We start from the raw sequence: 22,795 nt of genomic DNA, 5'->3' as shown, positions 1-22,795 counted from the left end.
CTTTCCTGTGACTGGGTAAGTTAGGTGGATTTCTAATCAGACATGGATGTTTTGTAAGCCTAATACCCATCATCTCTTCATAGCGACTATTAATCCGTCTGTGGGTACACCTTATCTAAAACATTGCTTTTACAAATTTATACTCTTCCAGAAATCTGTGCCCCTCAGAGATGAACCTGGACAGCCTTACCAGTTCCCCTTTCACAATGATTTGGTTTTGCCACAGAGGGTGAAAGCTGTTAAAATGAAATAAACCATTTGATTACGTTGCCTCACAGTAAATAGAGGATTCAAAGGAACCCACACCATAGTTTTTGTACAACAACAGATCCAAAAAGTTTATCTTGTCGTTATCCATCTCAAAGACAAAACTAAAGTATTCTGTACTCCGGCTGATACAACACATAGAAATTCACTCAAAATATCAGCGTTTCCAGTCCATAACATAAAAATGTTATCCAGGAATCTCAAAGACTATGAAATGTAATACCAAAACTTAGAGCCAAATGCAAAGTTGTGTTCCCACCACCAAAGTATAATGTTGCCAAAAATTGGTGATCTGTCCATCCCCACTGCTACTCCCATGGCTTGTTTAAAATATTCATTCTCAAAATATACAAAATTATTTGTTAGCACAAGATCCCTACATTCACAAATGATTCTATTTTTACTTAGATTTGTACCATATGTCAAAGCCTTTTAGAACCACTCCTTTCCAATGTCATGTGGTATCACCAAAAATAAGTCTTTGACATCATTGGTGACCATCAACTAACCAAGGCCTAACACAGTGGCAGAAATAGCTAGCAAAAGTGTCAGATGTGTCTTTTGTCATTGAAGAAGCCCTTAAGGTGAAAAATCCACCAGTTTAGCCATTGGCTCAGTCGTGGTTCCCTCTGATGCTACAATCAGCCACATAGGTGGATGATCATCAACAAATTTGTTTGTCTTGGTGATCCCAGAAATTGGTGGCACTATCCGATTCTCAACTGTCATGTATTCAACAAGCTCATTTGTGAATCCCAGTTCAAGACGTATGACTTCATTTAGTGAAGTCAAAACAAAAAAGTCACCATTGGTCAAATAATGCAACATTTTTGAATCCATGTAAAGGTATCCATAATAACCATCCCCCTCACCCTTGCTGACCTTCATAATATGAATGGACTTGTCCTCGGAAAGCTCTTTCAACAGCTTATATTCATGGGGTGTCAGGTTGTGGTACCTTCTCCCAAGACCCCTAGATCATTTGCACACAGTTTTTCAAGTAATGCCACAAGCACTGCCACAAACAATTCCACAAGGAATGCCATAATCAATGTCACAAGCAGTGCCACAAGCAATTCTACAAGCAGTGCCATAAGCACTGCCACAAGCAATGCCACATGAAATCAATGCAGGGTTAAAAGAACTCCCACATACTAAGGCTGCCTTTTTCAGTCCACTGTTCCCTACCAGATGCAAACTTAAATCAGTTTCCTGGAATACACTTTAAACTCTTTCAAAACATTGGTAACCTCCAACTTCTTAAAGGGAATAAAAGTGAACCCCTTGGAGAACAATTCCTCATGTTTTGATGTAATTTCCAAATTACTATGGTTAAATATTGTGAAAGTAACAATAATGTTACAGTACCTTGTTAACTGATAACTGCAGTGACTTTAGGGGAACTTGGGTCTAAAACTTGCCCCTTTTAAACCCCTTTTACACCCCGACCTCTGCCTCAGCCCCTCAATGAGCACCTCAGCTCCTGCTGATAGTTTGGATAATTCCTGGCTGTTGATAAATCTCAAGGTATAATAACTGAATGGACTCTTTTTGCTGCTTAAAGTGTAATGAAACAGAAGAGGTAGAAGGGGCAGTCTCTATGGTGACTATGGTAAATGCCACCCCTACCTACCTCAGACCCTCCTAATCACGGAAGAACACAACTATGGGGAGGCTTTACCTAGGGTACTCCCATATTAAGTGTTTATAAACCTGTAAAATTCTCAGACCTAAACAGATTACATTAATGCAATACTTAGCCTCTACACAAATAAAGATATTCTAAAGAGATTCACGGCTTCCTAATAAGTTTTTTTTCTAGCATCAAGAATTCCTTTGTAACAGCACACAAGACCCAAAGACTTATGCCAATAGGCCATTGCTCATCTCACCTCTACAGTTTAGAACACATACTGACTGATACCAACTGCTACTTACCTTAAGGTTTGGGTAGCTACTGTTTTTCATATTAGTTTGGCTCAAGCCTGGACCCCCAGGTGGTGAGTTTGTGTACCATTAGGAAGTTCCTAACTCTGGGTACCTCTGGGTAATTCCATTAAATTACTTCCCTTCATTATTAGAACTTAGATGTCAAAAGTAGACGCCCATGAAGAAAATGTAGACCAATCAGCTGTCAATGTTTCAAGTCAGGCAGACATGTGATCACCTGACTGTAGGCTTTTGAGATGAATATCCATAGGCCTCAGGCCAAGTAAGCAAAAGTGCCTCACTGGACAAAATACCCACAAAGCTAGGGCGGTCATTGTCTCCATGAACATGTCTTCAGCCTCCTCTGATTCCTTCGGTCTAAGGCACTTCTTTCATTTTTTTTTTCTTTTTTGAGCAGAGCATCTACAGTAACTTGCCAGACAGTGTGTTGGCCCTGTAGAGGGTGTGTAGCAATGCCTGATTCAAATGGTTTTAGAGAGATTTGGCTCTACACACAATGGTCTTTTGATTGAACTTATCACAATGGGGACAGGGGCTGATGTTGTGCTCCATCCACAAGCAGAATAAACACAGATTTAAGAAAGCTTATAACTTGGGATTTGCTTTCTACAACTAAAGCAGTTATTAACTTTAAATTCTGTCATCCATAGCCCTGGTGTTTCAAATTTCCTCAACCTAAAAACATAAAATATTTTTTCACCAACAAGATCCTTAATTGTACTCTGGAAACCAAGCTGACACTATGAACTGAGGAAACATAGTACCTCACATAGAAAGCAAATGTTCTCAGACTGTGGCAAGAAAAAGCTGAAGACAGCACAGACTGATATCCCTTTCATACCATAAACATCAACATGTCTCTGGTATGAAATGGACATCAGTCTGTGCTGTCTTCAGCTTTTTCTTGAATGGCATATTCCTGGCCTGGAAGGACAGCAGTGAAAAGCTCTTTCACTTAGTCTAGACATATGGTCCTCTATGCTAGAAATCCCAGATGTTATCAGTACTGCAACAGCGAACAATATAATGAACATCCTCAGTACTTTCAGAGGTTAACAGCAAATGAATTGAGCAGCAACAGAGGGCTGAAATACAGGTACCAACAAGTGTCCACTATACAATATACCCTACCACTTAGAACGCATATACATAGTGTATTAAACATGAATAAGAAGTCACAAAATAATTCCACGTGTGGAAATTACAGAAGCTGATTTTCTTATAACTGTTCTGCAAAGGGCAAATGTTACCTTGAAAGTAATGACCTTGTGATACAGAACAAAACAAATCCAGAAAGACAAATCGCACTCATTAAAAAGCCATAATTATTAATCACACCAGCACCAAGCACAGACCAATCAATAATGAATATGAACAATCACCATAAGAACAAAACAAGAATTACGCCCAGACAATTATATATTTCAGTTATAACTGCCATAGACAGAATATAGACAGACAAAGGTCGCAGTGTACATACAGAATACCCCAATATCAGTACTTACAAACTCAGGACCAGCAATAAATATAATTTGTGACACAGTTTTCTCTGGTTTACATCTAACACAATCCTAAAAGACTTTTATAAGACTAAATCCTATGGCTCACAATGCACTGGATTATAAGGCTGAGTGGTGAGGCAACTGACTGGTGTGAGGATTCCGTGTTTTGAAAAGGGTAGTGGTAACACTGTTAACCTTTGTGGACTCCCTAGGCAGTAATTACACTAATAGTAAACCTCAAGAGGTTGTTATTATTCTAGGAACATAAAGAACATTAATGTTGTTTGTAATGTTACAGTCGTTTTTTTTCACTTTTTTTTCTCGTTTGGTGACTGCCATTCCTCAGTCCTCTTCTTAGCCGACTGCCTCATTCATTCTCCCTTCACTAGGGTTGAGAACCAGATGAGATGGGCTGCTATTTAGGCAGCCATCAAGCTGGGTATTCTTCCTAATTTGAGGCAGGCATCTTGCCATGATTCATACCCAGTAACACACTCCATGGTTTGGCATGTAAGGGGTGTCAGCTAGGGAGTGTCATTTACTTCGACAAGTGACATAACTCTTCAAAACTATGCTGCTTCCCCAGCAGCCAGCACTCCCATGTGGCCATTTGTCTTCAATGGGGACTCTTCCATGTGAACATGCACCCCTGTCACATGCCCGCACACCCTCCGCATGAAGAAAAGCAAGCTAGCAATGCTGCATAATTCATCCTTTCTCCCTGCCAGTTCAAGCAGGAGCCTGAGACAAAAAATGAACTTGGATCACCTGGGTCATAGTCATGGCTTTATCCTTCTATGCCAATGGTGCTGTGGCTTTTTTAGTGGATCAATAATAAATCGAATGAAATAAGAAATCCTAGATGCTTGCGTAATCCCACTGAAAGAGTACTTTTGATGCGTCGGGTCTTTTGATGAGTGGTTTATGAGGAATCTTCTTTCACTCAGTGCTTCATCAGCAAAAAGGATTATTCTGCTTTACTTCAGTGTCCTAACACCGCTGGACTTTGGAATACAGTGGGAGGATTTTGAGGGTCATTGATGATGGCTGCCCATTTGGTGTGCTGAACGATGGACAGAAGTAAAGTGCTTTGTAAATAGTGATTATTACTGTAGTGCTACATGAGGGAACACAGATATGGTTTTGATTTTTGCCATGTTGTTGGGACATTATATTTTGTTTTACAAATGAAAATAAAATCTTATCAATGCATTTTATGGGAAATTTTAGAATTCATATTCTGATATATCATTTTCCTTTTGCGGGTTGCCTACATTTTCCATTAAATGTTTGCATTACTTTTGTGGAAGCCCAAGTGTATGCAAGTTTTGTTTAGTTTTAATTAAAAAAAACATGTTCACCAAGGAATCTTTACCATCTACCTTTACTTCCACCAAAGCTAGCAGACGACACTTAAATTTACATATAATATGACGACCTAGCCCTCAGGAGTACAGTGCCTCTTCACACTGCATTATACTGTTAGTAAGAGGGCTGCATGGGAAAAGAGTCCACACTTTTCAGATCTTTCACCATCAAACACGTGTGTAAATTGCTGAATCATTGAAACTGAAATCTATTCTATCACTCTTTTATTATCTTGCTGGAAAAAGGTGAATCCAATAAAAAAAATCATTTGCAGAACTCCCTTGAAGGTAACAACCCTTGAACCACATGTTGATCTGTAACTCATTCTATATTTAACAAATCCAGCAGATACTATTTTCATAACAGTTGTACTTTTTCACCCCAAGATATTCTTTGTACTATTTCTGAAATGGTATTTTGCTGTTTTTATATACCATCATGAAATACAACTGTTACAGAAAATCAAATCTCACCTTCATCTTTATATGTGGATCAGAAAATATACTTTCCCTGTAGTGGCACTACATAAACCTTGCTTTAATTGGCTGCTTATTGAGATTTGAAGTTGAGTCCTGCAACATCTAAACATAATGAATGTGAAGCAAATGCAGCAAAAGTAAAAATGTACCCTAATATTATTCCAGTATTTTCTGGGGGGGGGGGTCACCATGCTGCACTTCTGAGTATAGAGTGCTGTAACCCACATATCTCTGCTAGTGAGTAGGGGGAATACTCTGAGATACTGATACCCCATAATCAGTATATATCCCCCACAAATGCACATATAAACACAGGCTTCCTATTCTAATTATTGCAATTCTGGTACTTGTGATATTAATTGAAAGAGACAGTGATAACCACAGATGAACAGGAAAACTGAAAATCTGAAAAAAGCTACTTCCTTGCACAAGTATGTTGGATTCCTGCTTCCCCCACTTGTGTATGTATATATACATATATACATATAGGTTCATAGGTGTGTACTAGGCTAATGGCCCTAGGGTCTTTACAAGCCTAGCCATAGGATTACCCCGGCATCGTGCCACCTGACCTTAGTTCCCAGTGCCTCTGTCGAGAAGAGCCACTGGAGTTATCCGTGGAGTGAATTTTCTATTTCCCATCCACTCATCAAGATTTCTCTTGAAGAGAGTCAGAGAGGTGCTCTGCTTGACATGTATGGGAAGTCTATTCCACAGCATGGGCAGTCTCTGGGTTATGAACCTGTGCCTCCAGCATGTTCTGTTGATTGTGATAATGAGGATGAGGTCTCTGGAGTGTGTGGTGCAGAGAGAGATTGGGATTTCTTTAGATGTAGCATTTCTAATAGAGCTGGGTCAGACATGGCTTTGTAAGTCAAGCAGAGATCGCCACTAAGTAGGCGATATGAGACAGAGAATAGTTGCATATTTTTGAGTCTGCCCATATAGGACAAGTGTTTAAGGCCTAGAATCCTCTTTGTGAAGTACTTTTGCAGCATCTCCAGTTGTTGCAAGTGTCTAGTGAGGTACTTGCCAAATGGGGCATTGTACTCGATGATTGGCCTAATGAGGGAAGAGTAGAGGGAGACAATGACCTCTTTCTGCTTGGATGCAAAACCCTTAGTAATGAGATGTGCCACAAAGAAGGACTTTCTGACCACAGTGGCAATGTGGTGCTCAAAAGAGAGATTGCTGTCAACCTGTGTTCCCAGATCACTTATAATTCCTTCTTCTTTCAGTGGACTACCATCAATGTGGTAATTCATGGGAACAGGGTTCTTCCCAAAGGGGATAATGACACATTTTGTGGCACTGAGCTTAAGACCATGGTTCTGACACCAGTCGTTGGTCTCAGTGAGGCCATTCTGTAGGATGTCAGCATCACTTGGGGAGTTAATAATACCTCCCAACTTGCAATCCTCTGCGAATTGTGTCAGCCAGAGCCCCTTGGTCTTGGTCTGGACTTCAGAGAAGTAGGTGCCAAACAGGAGATGACCCAGGACTGAACCCTGTGCGACTCCACTCATGACTAGTCGGCAGTCTGACTTAGAGTCAGCTACTTTCACACTGTGGGTTCTGTGAGGCAGTTTGCAACCCACCTAGTGATATATGGGTTGATGCCTAGCTTAGTGAGTTTTTCTATGATTCCCGAGTGGGGAATGGTATCAAAGGCCTTGGCCAGATCAAGGAAGGATGTATGAACCACCTTGCCTTCATCCACAGCTCTGGTAACTGACTCAAAGAAGTCGACCAAGTTGAGCAGGCATGATCTACCCTTCACAGAACCAAACCATGTGAGATTCAGAGTTTGTAGATTGACTATATCCATGTTTATTAGGTCCATGATGATGCGTTCCATAACTTTGCATATCAGACTCATCAGACTAATGGGGCGATAGTTACCAAGGTCTGTAGTTGCTCATCCTTTGTGGAGAGGGATGGCTGTAGCAGTGCGCCATTTGGTAGAGACAAAGTCTGAGGTGAGGCTGTGATTGAACAGGGCACACAGGCAAGGTGCCAGTTCACTCTGTAGTTCATGGTATATTGTCAGGTCCTATAGAAGCTGTATTCTTGACCTTGGCTGTTTTAACCTGTGCAGCAGTAATACTGGGTGCCTGGCAATCTCCTGGTATTGTGATTGGTCCTTGGGGGGAGTAAAGTTGGCAATGAATCTGTCGGCCAGTATATTGGCAATATCTGTTGACTCAGTATAGGAGGGACCATTGTGCAGTAGCTTGGAGCAAATCTGAGTATTGCCATGGAGATTCTTTACATAACTATAGAAGGCCTTCTGGTTGTCCTTACTATCTGCTGCAAGTCTGTTTTCATATCTAGCTTTAGGGGATTTGATGAGAGATCTCAACCTTTTGCTGAGGCTGATAAGGGAGTTTTCCCAGTCTTGGGACCTCACCTTATTCCGCATCAGTTTCCTCCTCCTGTTGTGGAGTTTGTTTATGGCAGGGGACCACCAGATTGGCTTCCTTTTTTGGAGGAGAGCATCTTGGTTCTATTGAGTATGGCAAGATCCATGCATTTGTGTACGTGTTCGTACACTGCACTGGTGTATGATTTGGCAGTCATGCAGCCATTCTCCATTTGCATGGGTGCCGTGAAGTTAGCCACCTCTGTTTTTAGGAGCTCAAAGTTAGCTTTGGAGAAGTTTTTCATGGTGGTTAACTTTGTGGGGGGGGGGGATGTGGTTTTCCAAGGTGATTAGTTTGTGGTCGGATCTAACCATGGAGGAGCTGACTATTTGTGTAGAGCAACGGTCACCCATGTTAGTAATGACCAGGTCAAGGATGTTGCTACCTCTAGTGGGGGTAAGAACAAGCTGGTCCAGGGCACTGGAATTAATAAACTCCAGGAAATGTTGGGCAAGTGTATTGGTATATGAATAGTTTTCCCATTTAATGGAGGGGTAGTTGAAGTTGCATAGTATGAGAGTGTTAGGTTGGACCCTAATATTCTCCAGGATGCTTAGGAACGTGGAGTGTGAGTCTTTGGACATGGTTGGGGACCAATAGCAGGCTACGACCTAAATCGCTGTCTTACCCAGTGTTAGCTGCACCTGAAGTATCTCTGATGCATTATGTTGGGCTACCAGTCTAGAGGTGTGCACATCCTTTATGAATATGGAAACACCACTGCCTTTGAAGCTTTGGTCCAAGTTCTGAGGCTGAAAGGTGTGGAAAGAGTTATAACCTGGTAGTGTAGGGGTGCTTCCTGCTGCCTTGAACCAGGTCTCTGTTACAGCACACATATCGATGTTCTCCATTTTAAGGAGTGCTTCGAGTGAGTGCATTTTGAGATCTAGACGTCTAGCATTGAGCAGCATGACCCTCAGATTGCATTTGTTTGTAGCTGTTATAGTGGTAATTTGGTCTTTGGACCACCACCTAAAAAAGGCACTATAGGGGTGGCAAGAGCTTTGGCCAGTATCCAGAAGCCCAGCGGTGACAGATGCAGGCCATCTCTGGCAAAGCATCGAGGTTTGTCAGTCATCTCAGGCAGACAGATACTGAATCCACTTAGAGTGACACCAGACACTTAGCCAATTGTTGAAATAAATCATTTTCTGCTTGTACTAAGGTATCATTCTGGGTGATAGTAGGATGTTGCTCAGGGCTAGGATCATACCTGGCTGGGCTACATAATCCGAGAGCTCCTCCATCTCTCTTTTCATGTAGTCCAGGGAGGTACATCTCAGGTCATTCACACCCACATGTACAATGACTGAGTTATATTTGTACCTGTTGTTGATGGACTTGAGTGCATGCGTTATGTGGTGGATCCTGGCACTGACAGGCAGCTGACTGTTACTTTCTCCTTATTCAACCTAGTGAGTGGGACATCAGTGTGCCTCACTATCAAGTCACCTATGACTAGTGTGTTGGGCATGCTGTTTTGCCTTAGGGGCTTTGGTTGAGTGGCACACTGTTTATGAGAGTTATGTGTCTTATGATTAGTATTGTGATGTGGTGGTCGAGTGCATTTCTGCCTTGGAGGTCTCTGCTGTTGGTGTAGATTTTTATTGAGAGCCTCTGCAAAAGTGGATGTGTGGTTTGTGGTTTTATGTGAAGGCCGTGCTGGTGTGTGTTCTGGAGGGTGATGTGTTCCATGTGGTGTGGTGCAAGTGTTGACCTTCTCCTCTTGACCAGCTATTCCAGTCATGGCTGGAGAGTGCGTGGCTTCCAATTTGGATATATAAGTGCAAATCTCACAAGTCTGAATATTGGGGGGTAAGAGGAGAAGGTTGTCAGTGTACATGAGGCAGTTGCTACATTGCCTCACGATGCCCAAGTTCACCAAGTTAATAGGAGAAAGCACAGGGAACTGACCTTTAGACATGCCTGGAGGGGTGGGCATTAATAATAAGTACTGGAGCTGTTTCTTTGTAGAACGTTTAGTGCTGATAGTACTTTTCTGTGCTACAATAACTGCTACAAGAAGTCTGGTAAAGTGCTAGACTAATAAGCTAGTAAAAGTGCAGGAGATGAGGAAACTAGCAGATCTAAGGGAAAAATTGAAGAGCAGACCTTGGCACCACTCAGAAGCTGACAAACAGTCCTGGGTACAGCAAATCTGTATCTGGACTAGACTAGTTACAGGAAAGGTGGGAAACAAGCACAAATGCAGGCTTTTAAACCAGAAAGTTGAAAGAGATAGAAAGACTGCCCAAACTGTCTATAAACTACAATTTCTGGGCAAGAAACCACTCCTCTTGTGGTAGATAGGCTACCTAATGCTTACCACTCCCACTGATAAGGTAGAAGGCTTCCCTCCAACACAAAAAGGTTGGGGGCTCAGAAGCCTACATACAGTCCTGGATACAGCAAATCTGTATCTGGACTAGACTAGTTACAGGAAAGGCGGGAAAAGCACAAATGCATGCTTTTAGACCAGAAAGTTGAAAGAGATGGAAAACTGCTCAAACAACCAATAAATGACAATTTCTGGGACAGAGACCTCTCCTCTTGTGGTAAATGACTACCTAGTGCTTATCACTCAAACTGGCAAGCTAGAAGGCTTTCCTCCAACACGGAAAGGCTTGGGGGGCTCAGAAGCTTACAAACAGTCCTGGTTACAGCAAATCTGTATCTGGACTAGACTAGTTACAGGAAAGGCAGGAAACAAGCTTAGATTTTTTTTTTGCAATTAAATTAACCAATGACTAAAAACAAGCACAGAAGACAGTAAAGTAGGAGGTACTAACAAGCAGTAATAAGTGCAGAGTAAGAACAACTGAACATATAAGAGCACACAGAACAGCAAACTAAGACAGTTACAGTAAGAACAGCTGAAGTATAATTGTTTTTCCCCGGTGGGGGGGGACAGAGCAGGATTAAGAGGCTACACGGGTTGTCCTTCCCAAATGCTCTTTCTGTACACAGTAGCTAAAGCTTAAGACACGGGATTAGTAGGAGTGTCTGAAATCAGAATATGATCTCACTGTACAGTGAACAAATGAGATGGGCCTAAAAGGAGTGTCCAAACACAAATTTACAAGAGGGGCATGCAGTTTCAAAGCCACCAAGATTAACACCACAACAAGAAGAGGGAGGGGGAGTGGGGAACCAATGGTAGAGACACCGGGAGACCACAATATTCAATTCAATTCATATTCAGTGAAAAAAATAAATAAAATGTAGTACTATATGAAAAAAATGCAGATAAAAATGTATTTAATTTAGCTTATATGTCCGGTTGATTGCAGGTAAATTTTGGCCACCAACAGCTCAGATATTTAGCAGAAATAACACAAGATGTAAATAAATAGCCCTTGCAGGTCTTGAACCCAGGACCCTGCACAGCATAGCCAATGCAATTTACCAGTAAGCCACCTCAGCTGCACCTCATATATATATATATATATATATATATATATATATATATATATATATATATATATATATATATATATATATACACATATACACACACACACACACACACACACACACACACACACACACATTTATCCCTATCATATGAAACTCATTTGACTGAGACCATAAGACTGAAAATTCAAAAGACTGAAAAGTCACTTGACTGAAACCCATAAGACTGAAGCCCATAATACTCAATTTCAACATACTAAATTGTAAGCTGGAACATATAAAACCAGACTAGGTAGGGGGCTATGCCCCCAACACCCCCAATGTGGGGGACTACACCCCCACACCCCCCCAATGACAGCCCCCACACCCCCTCTAACTATATATACTAACTCCAAGGTCACACTAGAGTGGGGAAAATGGCATATACCTTTCACTTACCTTACAGGGGTCTACATGCTGCCACCGCTATGCCCTTTTCTCTACTGTAGTGTGATCCTGGAGTTAGAATATATAGTTAAGGGGGGTATGGGAGCCTAGTTTGGTTTTATATGGTCCAGTTTAAAATTTAGTATGTTGAAATTAAGTATTATTTGTTTCAGTCAAATGAGTTTCAGTCAAATGAGTTTTCTATCATATGCTAGGGATCTATATATATATATATATATATATATATATATATATATATATATATATATAGATAGATAGATAGATAGCATGCAACAAAACTATATATATATATATATATATATATATATATATATATATATATATATATATATATATAGCATGCGATGAAACTGCTTGTAGTTCTGACTAATCTATTTTTTAAATGATGGTTAAATATTAAATAAATATTTCTTGTATATGGAAACTGCACTTCAAAATCCATGCCCATCAACCTTTAGTACAAGAAATCTGAACAAAAACCAACATATTTGGTGGGTGGACAAAGGACCAAAATCAGGAACAAATTTTAAATATTAGTCTTATAAATTTAGAAAGTTGCTAGAATAATATGTTTTACATTGGCATGCATTTTCTGAAGAATATGGAGTCTGAAATTCAAATGTATGTCATTATTTAGTAATGTCATTCCTCAAAGATTTGCTAGAAAACTACACATTTTGTTAGTAATGGAACAAAAATATGAAGCAAAAATCTGGACATTCTACAAAAATCGGGGCGGTTGAGATGTATGCTTTAAACAGGTTCTGATACTGTTCCCTCTTTTTTCTAACATTAAACAATATATGGTTTGCTAATTCTCTGACTTCAAGGAAGAAATGAGCAGAAACAAGTCTGCATTCAGTTGTACGTTAACAGAAAAATAATCTCTAGGACTCTATATTTGCTTATGTTACTGACAGTGCTAGAAAGAACAGGAGGTTAAAATCAGCAGCATCCATCTATCATTAATCCGTTACCTTGTTCCATGTTCCCTGTTCCCATCCTTACTAAAATCACTCACCACGAACAGTGTACAGTAATAAAAATGCAGGCTGATCATTATCATGTATACAACAATCATACACTTCCAGTTTATGATGCATTAGTGATGGTACTCCATACCTCTAAACCTCTTACCACAAGAAATCTGGACAAAGCCAGTGAGGGGACAAAGGCCCCAAAATAGGGACAGATTTTAAGTATTGCTGTAATAAAGTTTCTTAAACTATTCTGGTCCCTTCACTTGTTAGTTCTGGGTAGGGGTATCTAATATTTGCTAACTGTGGATAGAGTGTCTGTAACTTCTTAACTCTGGGTAGGGGTGTCTGTCACTTCCTTACTTTGGGCCGGGGTTTCAGTCACTTGCCCACATTGCCCATTAATTTCTACTAAAAGTGAGAGGTGAACAGCAGACCCAGTTCTATCTTAATGCATCTTGGGCAAGTTGTAATGCCTTTCCAGTGCCTCCACTTCCCCACCTGCAGATGACACTTGAAAATGTCCTGTGGGTGAAAACTGCTTGTTTGTACATGTCCACGCCCATAACCTATCCAAGAAAATGCTTGTTAGTGAAGTATTCTGTATGGAAGAATTGAAGAGTGAACCCCAGACCCAGAAAAAGATCACACTATAATTGCTGTTCAGTTTCTTTCACCCACAGCCAATCCCCTTGTACCTCAGAAAATTAAGGTCTCCTGCATCTCAGATGGGAATCAGTGAAATGGCTTATTCATTTCAGTTTCAGGAGGGAAAAAGCTACCTTCACCTTAGGCCTTAGTGTACTGGGCACCAAGCCTTCACCTTAGACCTAAGTACACTGGGCAACAAGCCTTCACCTTAGGCCTAAGTGCACTGGGCACCAAGCCCTCACCTTAGACCTAAGTGCACTGGGAACCAAGCCTTCACCTTAGGCCTAAGTGTACTGGGCACCAAGCCTTCTCCTTAGACCTAAGTGTACTGAGCACCAAGCCTTCGCCTCACACCTAAGTGTACTGGGCACCAAGCCTTCACCTTAGGCCTACGTTTACTGGGCACCAAGCCTTCACTTTAGGCCAAAGTGTAGTGGGCACCAAACCTTCACCTTAGGCCTAAGTGTACTGGGCACCAAGCCCTCACCTTAGGTCTAAGTTTACTGGGCACCAAGCCTTCACCTTAGGCCTAAGTGTACTGGGCACAAAGCCTTCACCTTAGGCCTAAGTTTACTGGGCACCAAGCCTTCACCTTAGGCCTAAGTGTACTGGGCACCAAGCCTTCACCTTAGGCCTAAGTATACTGGGCACCAAGCCTTCACCTTAGACCTAAGTGTATTGGGCACCAAGCTTTCACCTTAGACCTAAGTGTACTAGGCACCAAGCCTTCACCTTAGACCTAAGTGTACTGGTCACCAAGCCTTCACCTTAGGCCTAAGGGTACTGGGTACCAATCCTTCATCTTAGACCCAAGTGTACTGGGCACCAAGCTAGTTTTATGAAACTTTGGGGGTAAAATTACTTTTCTGTTCATTTCTGACGTCAAAGCTTTTTTTATCTTAAGTGCTTAAAAAGCCTAACGTATGAAGATAAAAAATAAATGCAAACATATACACAAACATACGTAAATAAATACACACACCTATACAAATAACAGTCACATGACACAGCAGGTAAACAATAACAGCAGCACAAACAGGACATTACAGGAATTGTTTAAAAATTATCATAAAATAGTTGTGTGGATGTTTCCCTAAGTACTACTGTTCCAAAGTGATGACAGGGAAGGGACATACTAAAAGCTGCTTCAGTCTTGCCAAGCAACCAGGAAAGGTAATTGATTCCACATAATATGACCCAAATAGACAAAGACATACCACCCAGTTTTTCAAGTCTGGTTCTAGAAAAAAAAATAGCGGCCCCACTGCTGATGATCAGCATTACTGAACAGGGACATTACCAAAACAGGGACATTACCAAACATCATCATTACCAAACAGGGACATTACCAAAACAGCGACATTACCAAACATCATCATTACTGAACAGGGACATTACCAAAACAGGGAGATTACCAAAATCAGCATTACTGAACAGGGACATTACCAAAACAGGGACATTACCAAAATCAGCATTACTGAGCAGAGGCATTACCAAAATCAGCATTACCAAACAGGGACATTGCCAAGCATCAACATTACTGAGCAGGGACATTACCAAAATCAGCATTACTGAACAGGGACATTACTAAAACAGGGACATTACCAAACATCATCATTACTGAACAGGAACATTACCAAAATCAGCATTACCAAACAGGGACATTGCCAAGCATCAGCATTACTGAACAGGGATATTACCAAAATCAGCATTACCGAACAGGGACATTACTAAAACAGGGACATTACCAAACATCATCATTACTGAACAGGGACATTACCAAAATCAGCATTACCAAACAGGGACATTACCAAAATCAGCATTACCGAACCGGGACATTGCCAAAAATCAGCATTACTGAACAGGGACATTACCAAAATTGGCTTTACTAAACAGGGACATTACTAAAATCAGCATTACCAAACAGGGACATTACCAAACATCATCATTACTGAACAGGGACATTACCAAAATCAGTATTACCGAACTGTTACATTACCAAAATAGGGACATTACCAAAATCAGAATTACTGAACAGGGACATTACCAAACATCAGCATTACCAAACAAGGACATTACCAAAATCAGCATTACTGAACAGGAACATTACCAAAATAGGGACATTACCAAAATCAGCACCAGATATAGTGGTCCAAGAAAAGAAGACAAAAGTAGCAGTGATCATTGAAATCACCACACCCAGTAACTACAGTGTCTTGCGTACAGAGACACAAAGTCATAAAATACCAGGATCTGCAAGCAGAAACGAGAGCCTTGTGGAAGAAAGATACCCAGACAGTTCCAATAGTAGTAGGAGCGACGGGTCTTATAAAAAAGAATTTACAATCGTATTTGGATATGTTACTAAGCCATGTAACCTCATACGAATTGCAGAAGGAGTCATTACTGGGCTCAGTGTGGTTACTGCAAAGGGCACTACTGGTTGACATCAAAGATTGAAACAATACTAATTTCATGAACTTTAATCGTACTTTGACTTAGGAATGGGATCCATTCCCATCATGGTATTAGAAACCCAAAAGATTTGGAGAAATTAAAAAAGGACATTACCAAAATCAGCATTACTGAACAGGGACATTACAAAAACAGGGACATTACCAAACATCATCATTACTGAACAAGGGCTACCAAACAGGGACATTGCCAAACATCAGTCCTTTTACTCAGAGTGCTGAGAGAGTACAGTGCATAAAAATATATAACAAGATCCTAAACACGCATTTAGCCACTACAAGTATCAAGACCTCACCCCACAAAACAGGGTTAATATGGCCAAATCTGGAAAGTCCATTTAAATACTATACTGCACAGTCATTTGTAAATACTGTGTTTGGATTTGCTGGAAACTTTTGTCAACTTTTTCTACAGGGTAAACGCATGCCCAGAGCTAGTGTAAGTTTTCCTGATTCAGCAATAACAAAGGAAACTGAGTTATTAGATCTCAAATTAGGAAAGTCTAAGGCACGAGTTAAGGTTAAAAGATTATTTTTAAGTTAGTACTTTAACTTATAAATTTTTAACAACACCACATCTTGTGGGGAAGTAATGGGGCTGCAGCCAGGCTTATGTCATGACCTGTTAATACGTGTTAGAGTTAAGAAGGATGGATCTACCTTATGGAATTGCAGGCTCGCTAATTGTGACCCACTTCAGTGAAATGAACTTATCAGCCATAAAATTTCCATGATAACTTTCATACACAGCAAAATCTTATACTGCAAAAAAAACTTTGCTGAGAGGCAAGCCCACACACCTCATCCACACACACACAGCTCACCCCCCCATACACACACACACACACACACACACACACACACACACACACACACACACACACACACACACACACACACACATGTGGCTGGTTTCTATTGTCTCTCCAGAAGAAAGATTTTCTTTCTCCATTACATTTAAACTGATTGTCGTTATAGTTTGCCCTATTCTGGTTAGCTAGCTGTTACTACTGATGTAGCATGCATCTCCTTTTCTTAATACTCTATGCTACAAATGTAACCCCACTTCATAGGTTCATAGGTGTGTACCAGGCTAACGGCCCTGGAGCCTATGTAAGCCTAGCCCAAGAAGATTCCCTGGCATCATGCCACCCAAAGTTAATTTCCAGTGACCCTGTCAAGAAGGCCCCTGTCAATGCATTTTCTACACCTATTCCACTTCAACAGAACAAATTTCCTGCAGATATTCAGTGATTAGAAGAAACAAAGTTCTTCCACTAACTCAAATCCCATCTTTCGGACCTAATCACACGGGGCACCTCTCTCACATGCCTGACAGTCAAGCATCTCTCGCCTACAGTATGAATGCCTCTCATTTCTTCTCTTTCATCCTTGATTTTTTAGCTTGACCAGCATTTATCCACTCCTATCTGTATGCTTTTTTCCACCATATTATAGAATTCCATTAAATAGCATTTTATTTGTTGTCCTTAATATCTAATTAGCTTATATATTCAGCTTAAATAACATATACCATACTATTGTGACTTTCTTGCCACAATTTAATAATTTAAAATATCCTTGCTAGCTTTGATGCATTCATAACATTTGGCCTTTTATTCTATTATTATTTTTTTTATTTTATTTACCATCTGTTTACTGGAAATGTCCCACTGGAACAGTGCCCATTTTCAGCAGAAGCCCAGAGAGAAATCCTCCAGACACTTGTTTGGAATGTGGGAGAAAATCGGAGCACCTAGAGGAAACCCATGTGAACACAGGGAGGATATGCAGACTCCGCACACAGTGGTACCAAGAGTCAAAAAATGCGCCAATTGGTAACTTCTGTTTAGTTGATGTACCTAGTGAGTTATTCCTGTCATTCACTTAAGTACGTGTCAGTTCTTGGGTCATGACTGAAAAATGCTCCAAATGGTTCACCTACTCATTTAATGAAATGAAATGCATTTATAAACAACTTTAACTGCCAAGTTTCACAATAATGTGTTTGTAAGTGTGTAAGAGCTGTATTCAAGAACATCCCTAACACATTTCTTTGTGCTTTGTCATCACTCAGAAAGATTATACTAAGTGTACACTAAGTGTACATGTAGTCTACATTTTGGGGTAACCTTTATGAACCCCCCTTAGTATATAAACCTGCAAGAAAATGAGCAGGGAAAACTAAAATTAGTAGGAAGAAGGCGTGAGTTATGTCTGTGTTGTCTGTTCACTCAGAAAGGGTGTACACTTAGTTTAGGTGTTAATAAATCCTAGGACATATCTATAATCTTCACAAGTCTCGTTTTATTTTTTCTGTTTCGTTCCTGATTTGACAACGTTGCAGGCTTTGATTAAACCTTTGACTCTGAAGAGACATAGATGAACTTAATGACAATTATGACATAAACAAGAACAAAAAAAACAGGCATTTAATTTTGGCAAACTATTTCACTGAGTTTGTGTTTAAATAAACATCACTCATTCAAAAGTCCCTTAATGAGTAACATAGCCTGAATGTCATGGTGGTATTTGCTGGGTAAGGACCTATGAAAGTCTACGTGATATATCTGAGTCAGGGGCATAATGAACAACAGCAGCAGAATAGGTCAGCCCACTGGAAAAATAAAAGAAATACAGACATGAATATTCATTGTTGTATGAACCTGGTGTCTCTAACAGAAACCAATGAGCATCAATCAACACAGAATTCGGTGCATCAGACTCACCAGATATAGAGTTTTACTTATCTTCCTAAATGTGTACTTAACACAACAAACAGTGACGGCACATACTGAATGACAGATGTAAATTAGGGAATCAGTGAGCACGTCCAGGAACCCTAATCATATGCAGCTTATCCTAAATTAAAGGTGTAACTCTTAAAATCCACACAAACCTCACTTACCATGTCAGTGCCCAAGTCAATGCAAAGGATGGTGACTGTTCCCAGAGGGAGAGGAATGTTGGCTATGATGAACAGGAGGAAAGGTGTGATCTCAGGAATGTTACTAGTCAGAGTGTAGGCTATGGACTTCTTCAGGTTATCAAAGATCAAACGACCTAATAACAAATGAAATACAGCAATTAGGAATAAGGAAGTCTGTAAAATAAGAAAAACATTATTTCTGAACAAGAAATATATGCATTTGTCCTTAAGTAAAGCAGCAAGAAGATTTTTTTCTTTATACTTTACTGTTCTGCATGAACAAAATAATCTAATACAAAAAACAGTGTCAGTTTTATCACATTGCAAGGTTAAATGGTTAGGCAATAAAGCACATGGAGAAATGGGTTTACTACTGAAATGTGGAAAATGCAATGATCAGCCGATGGAAAAGTCGAACCGAAATGTGGAAATATGTAATGTCTAAAAGGCATAATACTGAAACTGAATTACATAATACTGAAACTGAATTAACCATCAACCATAGTTCAATGTATTCGACGTAACATTAGGTGACGTCAGTCACCCAAGCTATGCAGCATAACTTACAGTTAGATTATTAAGTAACGGCACATTGTTTTTACTGTTTTGCAGGAAGGCAAGCCTCCTTACACCCCCACACCCCCTGCAAATTATATATACTAACTCTGAGATCAGACTACAGTGAGGAAATGGGTAAATTCCCTGTTCCTCACTGAACTCCAACCTTCACTCACCTTACCGAACTCAGACTACCGAATTACACTGCACGTTCGGTATTGTATATTTGTAGTAGTCCGGTTCGGCATTGTGCCTCTTTAAAAAGTGTCTTTCAACCATATGGCGTTCGATCACTGGTACTGTGAAATTTCACTAGTAAACCAGATAAATTTTACCGTACAGTAAGGGCATTCCTGGAATGGGTGACATCATGAGATGAAAAATGAGTACTTCTGCGAAACCTAAAATTATTGTGTAGCAACACACTGCAGTGGTTCATTTCTAGTAACACTACTAGTGCTTTATGTGCCTCATACTGACACTCTGATATTACTAAAACCGAGTCTTGGCAACCAATCAGGTCTATTAAACTTACATTGTATAATTCGGTGATGACGTGTACAGGATGCACGCAATCTCTGGATACCATCAGATCTTGTGGTACATTGCTTGCCTAAACCTTTGTGTTGGCTCATTTTGTGCGTTTGACATTTTGGTTTGAGCCTTGCACTGGATCCACCTTGCGTGTCTTTTTTGGTTTGCTCCATTGTCTCTTCACACGCTGGGGACGCCTGGTTGGAATGGCAGCAAGATTTGTGGCTGGATACATAACGCTGACTTCTTTATGCAGTTTCCATGTTTATTGGATTATTTGACTACTTGCAAGTTTGGGCTTATGAAGGTGAATCTCTTTTCAGTACTGTTAGCTATTGGTGCCACTTCGTTGGATTCGTTGATTCACGTTGAATTCTTTTTGGGGAAGCTGGCTTTTCGTCTGCCCTAATAGGTGATTTATTTTTACATTTACTCTTGATGTGACCATCAGGCTTGACTTTTTGTGTTTTGCTAGAGCTATATTCATCTTTTTGGGCATGTATTTTATATACGAACGACGCCAGACGCCATTTTGAATCTCTTTATGTCGTGTTGGGTTAATTATCTTCACTATAACACCACTTTTTGCCATCTAAATGACTGGGACCATCTAGTTTATTTATCCGAAGGCTCATCGACCATTTTGGTGTTGAATTTGGATTTATGTTCATGATTTCAACAGGTTAATGGACATTGGGGTTGAACTTAATGAATGAAGGTGAATCTGTTTTCAACATTGTTAGCTAATGGTGTCATTTCGTTGGATTCGTCAGATTTACGCTAAATTCTCTTTGGGGAAACTGGTTCTTCGTTTCCCTTAATAGGTGACTTATTTATACATTTGTTCTTGATATAACCATCAGGTTGGACTTTTTGGGTTCACTGGAGCTATATTCACCTTTTGGGGCATGTATATTATATATACCAACGATGCCAGACGCCATTTTGAATTTTTCTATGTTGTGTTTGGTTACCTATTTTCACTAAACACCACTTTTTTGCCATCTATATGACTGCAACCATCTAATTTAGTCATCCGAAGGCTTATTACCATTTTGGTGTTGGATTTGGATTCATGTTCGTGATTTGAACAGTGAAATGGACATTGAGTTTGAATCTAATGAATGACTCTATTTCTGTGGGTTCCACATTTGTTTTCTACTGATTGGGGTTGTGCATGGGACAATGCTTACTATCAATATTTTATCATAATCTTTGCGCCATGGTAATCATTATTTGTATACTGTTTTTTACATATTGTGTTGAGATTTATTCTACAGTATATAGCAACACTATATAGCTGTTTACAAGGATCACCTCACTGTGTCAGTCATATTTTAGTTAGGGATTATATCTTGGCTGTTTTCAGCCAGTTGTCAGATTGATTCCAGGGAATTTAATACTACATTTACACTTATTCTGAATCTTTATGGGTTTGCTTGGTATTATACCTCCTACTGGTATGTTTGAATTCTGAACTAACATATATATATTTACACAATTTTTTCGGATTTTGCATACTTTTTTCGGGATCAAATGGTTTGTACTTGACATAGGAGAGTGATAGATGGCATCTATATTTGTCTGAAGTATTTATCTTTGAATTTTACGTCACTACCAGGCTTTATCCTATCAGTTTTGGTACCTCTTTTTATAGCATCCACAATTTGACATTTTTTATAACTATCATGATATTTTGGTCATTGGCAACAGTTCTATTTGTTATATGGTAGAGACGCATACTGATTGCATTTTTTACTACATATACTGGTTTCTAATACAACAATGGGTCTTGCCACATGTGGCTTATAATTACTACTATTTCTTTTTTAATATATCCATCTTTTGTTTCAAGTTCAATTAGGTTTGTTTTAAGTTGAACTAGTTTTTTCATCCATAACTGACTTTTGTCATTTTATGGCAACTAAAACAAAGTGGTAGAGACGAATGTCGACCACATATTGGATTAGTAGACAAGTTTGTAGGAACTTGTTGTTCTTGATAATTAGGGGCCATTGTTCTGATGGTGATTTACACATGAGTTGGCACCTATACTATTGGCTAGCGGCTGAGACGAATGTCGGCTGCCAGTGTGATTTAATAGATATCTAAATTAATATTATGGTTGCCTGCTATATTTTGGTACCAAAGTTGCTTTCGCTTATCCTGAGTTAACACTCTATTGTTTGGTATGAACATATGTGACCCTGAATAATAAGTATTTGCGTATTTTTGTTATAACAATATACAGATAGAATTCAAACATTTTTATCCATTTGGGGGTATTTTTGCCTATATAGATTTCTTTGTGTTTATCCAATTTGCATGTGGCTACTTGTTCTGACATTTAAGACATATCCTCTGTTTCTGTCTCTTTAGATCTGTTAATTTTTGTTATATGAACAATAACATGGACCTCAGAGGTATATTGCAGGGGCTAGCAGCGGACAAGGACAATTTGGAAGCCTTTGGCTTAAATTTTGTGGATTCTGGGAACCCCAACATACAGGCAGGGGACACCAAATATATATGTGGCAATTTGTTCCACAAAATAACTAAAAACATGAGGGCCCTAAGAGCCAATGTTTGACACTTGAAGCTCTTTAAAGCTTATAAACATAAAAACATAACCCCTCGGGGACTCAGAATTCAAACTCAACCATTAGTCAGTGTGGTTGATGAACAACTAACCAAAGACTGGGCCAAGACCCAACATGATGCATCCATGTTATTTGTAGATACATTAGTATCATACTATGAACGTATGGTTGAGCAACAGACAACTGAGGTATACAATAATTGCATGGAAGCTCAATCTTTTG

The 22,795-nt window shown here is 39.8% G+C and overlaps 1 protein-coding gene across 4 annotated transcripts in view; it reads right to left on the bottom strand.

The window, feature by feature from the left end:
• The window catches only part of LOC122791847 (sodium/potassium-transporting ATPase subunit alpha-2), an 833,979-nt gene that overhangs the window by 78,007 nt on the left and 733,177 nt on the right, over window positions 1–22,795 (bottom strand). For all 4 annotated transcript variants that reach the window (XM_044059821.1, XM_044059822.1, XM_044059820.1 and 1 more), the window contains exon 17: window positions 18,861–19,015. In XM_044059821.1, the coding sequence (XP_043915756.1) occupies window positions 18,861–19,015 (155 nt within the window). The remainder of the gene's footprint in view (window positions 1–18,860; window positions 19,016–22,795) is intronic.

This window comes from Protopterus annectens, chromosome 17.part0 (genome assembly GCF_019279795.1).
Source record: "Protopterus annectens isolate FY-2018-M chromosome 17.part0, PAN1.0, whole genome shotgun sequence".
NCBI lineage: Eukaryota > Metazoa > Chordata > Ceratodontiformes > Protopteridae > Protopterus > Protopterus annectens.
This window is presented reverse-complemented; position numbering and strand designations above follow the sequence as displayed.